The 4,340-nt window shown below is 31.9% G+C and overlaps 1 protein-coding gene across 1 annotated transcript; it reads right to left on the bottom strand.

The window, feature by feature from the left end:
* Positions 1-884: 884 nt before the first annotated feature.
* Positions 885-4,055, bottom strand: LOC143542351 (uncharacterized). Its single transcript, XM_077034956.1, has 3 exons — positions 3,322-4,055; positions 2,165-2,240; positions 885-1,317 (listed from the first exon to the last, which is right to left on the bottom strand). Exons 1-3 carry the CDS (start codon positions 4,009-4,011, stop codon positions 1,124-1,126), a joined length of 960 nt encoding a protein of 319 aa, XP_076891071.1. The 5' UTR covers positions 4,012-4,055; the 3' UTR covers positions 885-1,123.
* Between the last annotated feature and the right edge of the window lie 285 nt (positions 4,056-4,340).

Genomic DNA, 4,340 nt, shown 5'->3' with positions numbered 1-4,340 from the left:
AGTCTATACATGACAAAGAGTATAAATGTAAAGCTGTTTTCAGTTAAAGAGGTAGGGTACATTTGTTAATAATTGTTATAATCAATTTATATGAGTTTATGACCACATTTAATTTTATACAGCTTTTAGGTAGTAAGTTCTTATGAAAAAAAAAGAATTTTGTGTATGTTGAGATGAGATATTTGTGGTCTTTTGTTTACCAAACATGGCTTTAGATTTAGTTTCCACTTTGGAAAGCCTTATGAAACTACTAGTTTGAAAGAAAAACTTTTTATTGTTGACCAAACATTTTTTTATCTCATTATTTTGCTATGGTGTAGAATTTATAAATTCTTTAAAAAGTAAAAAACACTAATTTAATACTATTATTAAGCGCAAAACAGCAGAGGGGTTTGCCCCAATGGCCAGGAACATAATGGATGACCCGGATGTCCCGGGTTCGAATCCTGATTCCGACCAGATTTTACAGGGCATTAAAACATGTCGTGTTTTCGGGCGGGGTGAGCCAACTGGGTTTTACCGGGAACGCCAAGCCAAACTCGGATGCCAGCGTGGATCCTGATCATGTCAACATAGTTGGTCTGAGTGGGGTGGCGGGGCGCGACGTGTTCGCACAGTGAGATAACTTAACTGTAAAAGTCACCGTTCGAAAAAAAAAATGTTCAATTTTTCAAAAAAAACCATAAATAAACTTGTAGAAACAATACTCAAAAGTTTACAATCAATTTAAAAGTATGATAAAAGTTATTAGTAACACATAACTTAATTTTCAAACTTCTATTTATCGATTCATTTAATAAGATTAGTAATTACATGTTGTAAATGAACCAGACGTTTGATAAATTGTTCCTAAATCCATTTACAAAAAGTTTACCTATGCTCTTTCATTTAAGAAAATTATGAACATAAATATTTATTTTCACTTAATTAAACGAACGAATATGAATGCATAACCCATTCGTTCATTTACATTGAAGTGAGTGTTCTACAAGTATAAATCATCTAAGACCTTAAGGGTTTTGACAAGAGGCGCACACCGATAAACACACGCTTGTTACTTGTAACTACTATAGAACACAAAATATCGATTTCATTACAAATATAAAAACGATAATTTGCACATTTAGTATCCGATGGTAATGTAAGGTGACGTAGAAGATGATGAAGGAGAAGGAGAAGGAGAAGGAGAAGGAGAAGGAGAAGGCCATAATTGTGCATTTTTCACCTTTGATATGCTTGAAAGAACGCTAGATGGAGTAACGTTTCCAACTACCGTCACCTTCTTTGATTCCAAGTCTATATGAAATGACGTCACTCCTGCATTTATAAATTTAAATTCAAAAATGGGTTCAAGTCTAATTGTCACATTATCTATTATGATTTGATAACAATGAAATGCATAATTACAACTTTTACACGTAAATAATATATATGTAATGTCAGTTATATTAAGGAAAAATAATCAAAGTAACCTTCCTCATAAGAATGAATAAAGTGAACTGCGGTTTTTATCCATGTTGTTTGTCTAAATCTGCAGTTTTAGTTCAATAGATTCAAGCTTGTGATTTTCGTCCTTGTGGTTTCATTTCACTTGCATTTAAACCCGAATTCACTAATCTCATTAAGTCTAGTCGTTAAACTCATCAGCATGCACTTCATGTAAGGAGCAGTTTTGTCCCTTTTTGTCCCAAATACACCTCAGCCCCTCACGTGAGGGGGCTTGCGAATTAGGAATGAGGTTTATTTGGGGAGAAAAATGACAAAAATACCCCTCACGTGAGGGGTAAGCTGATGAGTTTAACAACTAGACTTAACTGGGTTAATGAATTCCGGTTTAATTGCAGGTGAAATGAAATCACATGAACGAAAATCACAAATTTAAAACTATTTGACTAAAATTATAGATTTGGACAAACCACATAGACGAAACCGCAATTTACTCTAATAAATATTAACCAAAAATCACAAAAATAACCTTTAATATTTGAAAGATATCGTTTTTTTTAACTTAATAACTAATAAGCCTAAGACCATTTAAGGAAAAGTAATTAAATTTTCTATAAAAATTAGATCAAATCAAGTAACTATGCATGATATTTATAGCTTGAACGGTTTTATCGGTAAAAATGGTTATTTGGTATAACTTTCTACATATAAATCATACCTTCCATTCTTGAAAGATGTTTTCTTACTTTCCCTGCACACCCTTTGCAGTGAATCGACACCCTCAGTTCCACCACCTGCACAAATCATTTTTTTATCATATATTATTATTTAAAAAATAACCATACTTATGAATATAAAATAGTTTATTTCTGTTTATTAAAGTTAATAATATGTTTAAATAATATTTAAAGATTCGAGTTTGAGAAAGTACGGACAATATTAATCTGCCACCCGTTTTAACTTTTTATTGTTTTATTTTTGCGGATTTCAATAAATCACGGATTAACTTTATAAAGTTGATTTATTAAAATATATGCAATTTTTTTATATTTAAGACGATTCCTCTATAAAAAGCCAAGTTTTGGCCTCCTTTTGCGTTATCTTGATTATAAAATTCAAAATTTAAATTAAAGAATAAAATTAGGAAATGGTAACTAAATTTTTCTATTATTTTAAAAAATTGGCTGTATCTTTTTTTTTTAAAAAGACACTATTTAAGTTCATATAAATAGTGTTAAACTATTATAAGTACTTTTATTATTATTTAAATTAAATGTTCTAAATAAAAAATATACAAAATGGTATCTTCAATTTTTTACTAAATTTCATTAAGCATTCCTAATTGAGCTTGTAATATGCAAAATTACTTATATGTCAAAGTTATAGGAGCTGACACAAGCTTTGTTTGAAAACCTAGCTCGAATTCTACTTTTATTCTATTAAGAAAAATTTTGAGCGACGTCGAGTCGACTCATATAGTTTTTAAGCCAAAATCGAGATGAATATGACTGAGTGACTAGGCTATGCACGCTTTAAATAGTCCTATAGTTTTTTATATCTTTGCAATTGTTTCATATAAAAATTAGTCACAAATAACACAGAAACTCAACTTTTTTCTAATTAATTTACTTGTTTTAATATTTATAAAAACTAATAAATTATTAGAAAAAAATTGAGAAACATAAAAAGAAAACACAAATAAAACATGGATATCTATATTCTCAACAATTATTAAAATTTCCAGAAAACTCCCACTTCAAATTCCTTTTGTTGACTGCCAACATTTATTTATTTTCTAAATGAAAATAGAACAAAGTAAATTTATACTACACGGTATCAAGATGTTGGATAATAAATAAAACTCGTTAAACAAACCTGATCACGGGAACGAGTCCTTGAAGACTTCAACCGCGGAGATTCCACCATCGCCGCCTCCCTTCTAACCGATGACGATCTAGACTTAACCAACGTCGGGGAATCACCACCCCAAGACAGTCCCGACAAAGACTTCTTAGGTGACTCATCACCATAATCCGGCCACACCAGTTCACTCACCACCAATGCTCCAGCATTACAAACATCACCCTTATCCTTCACATCCCTCACAAAAACCGGATTATTAATAATATACCTTGAAGAACAACCACTAGTATTACTATTCCCATCATTCTTATTATTATTCTTATTATTAATATTCCTATATTCACTCACATCAGCACTACTCTTCCTTCTAACTGTCGCGGTTGCTGACATGTCATCAGCAACCGCAACAGTGAAGGAAGTGCTTTTTCTAATATTATTATTATTATGGAGGTAACTAGTGTAGGGTTTAGGGTCAATATGTTGTTGTGAAGTACAAGGTACTGTAGGTACTTTAAACTTAGGTTTATCACCAAAGTCAAACTGATAATGGTTGTTATAGTAGTTGTGGTGGCGGTGATGGTGGTTGATTGATCTCGGGGTGCACCCGCCACCGCGACGGACCATGGCGTGTTGGTTCATGGTGGTGCAAATGGCTGTGGATGCTGGAGATGCACAAAAGAGTTCGGCTGTTTTGATTTTCATATTTTGTGTGTGTGTTTTGAGTGTGAAAGTGAAGGGGTGTGTGTGTGTGTGTGTGTGTGTGTGTGTGTGTGTGAGTGAGTTATAATATGGTAGTCATATATAGCTAGACAATAATAAATTGTATTATAGAAATGGGAATGTGGGATTAATGGATTATGATAAAGGACACCTCATGTGACATGATGATATGTTTCTATGGTCCAAAAAGATGAAGCCGAAATGTAAATGAAGTAATGTAATCACTATGTTTTTAAAGTCTTAAATTTATTTATTTTCTATATTTTATAACTTTTTCATGTGTACATATATATGTGCATATCTTTACTTGT

This window comes from Bidens hawaiensis, unplaced genomic scaffold, assembly GCF_021521415.1.
Source record: "Bidens hawaiensis isolate Kalapana, Puna unplaced genomic scaffold, B.hawaiensis_p1.1 tig00012834_1, whole genome shotgun sequence".
Lineage (NCBI taxonomy): Eukaryota > Viridiplantae > Streptophyta > Magnoliopsida > Asterales > Asteraceae > Bidens > Bidens hawaiensis.
The sequence above is the reverse complement of the archived record's forward strand: the minus strand, read 5'-3'. Positions and strand labels throughout refer to the sequence as shown.

Coding starts and splice junctions, on each gene's coding strand:
- LOC143542351 (XM_077034956.1), bottom strand. CDS start 4,011: ATGAAAATCAAAACAGCCGAACTCTTTTGTGCATCTCCAGCATCCACA. Junction 2,241..3,321: donor GGACTCGTTCCCGTGATCAG/GTTTGTTTAACG, acceptor TGATTTGTGCAG/GTGGTGGAACTGAGGGTGTC. Junction 1,318..2,164: donor ACATCTTTCAAGAATGGAAG/GTATGATTTATA, acceptor TTATAAATGCAG/GAGTGACGTCATTTCATATA.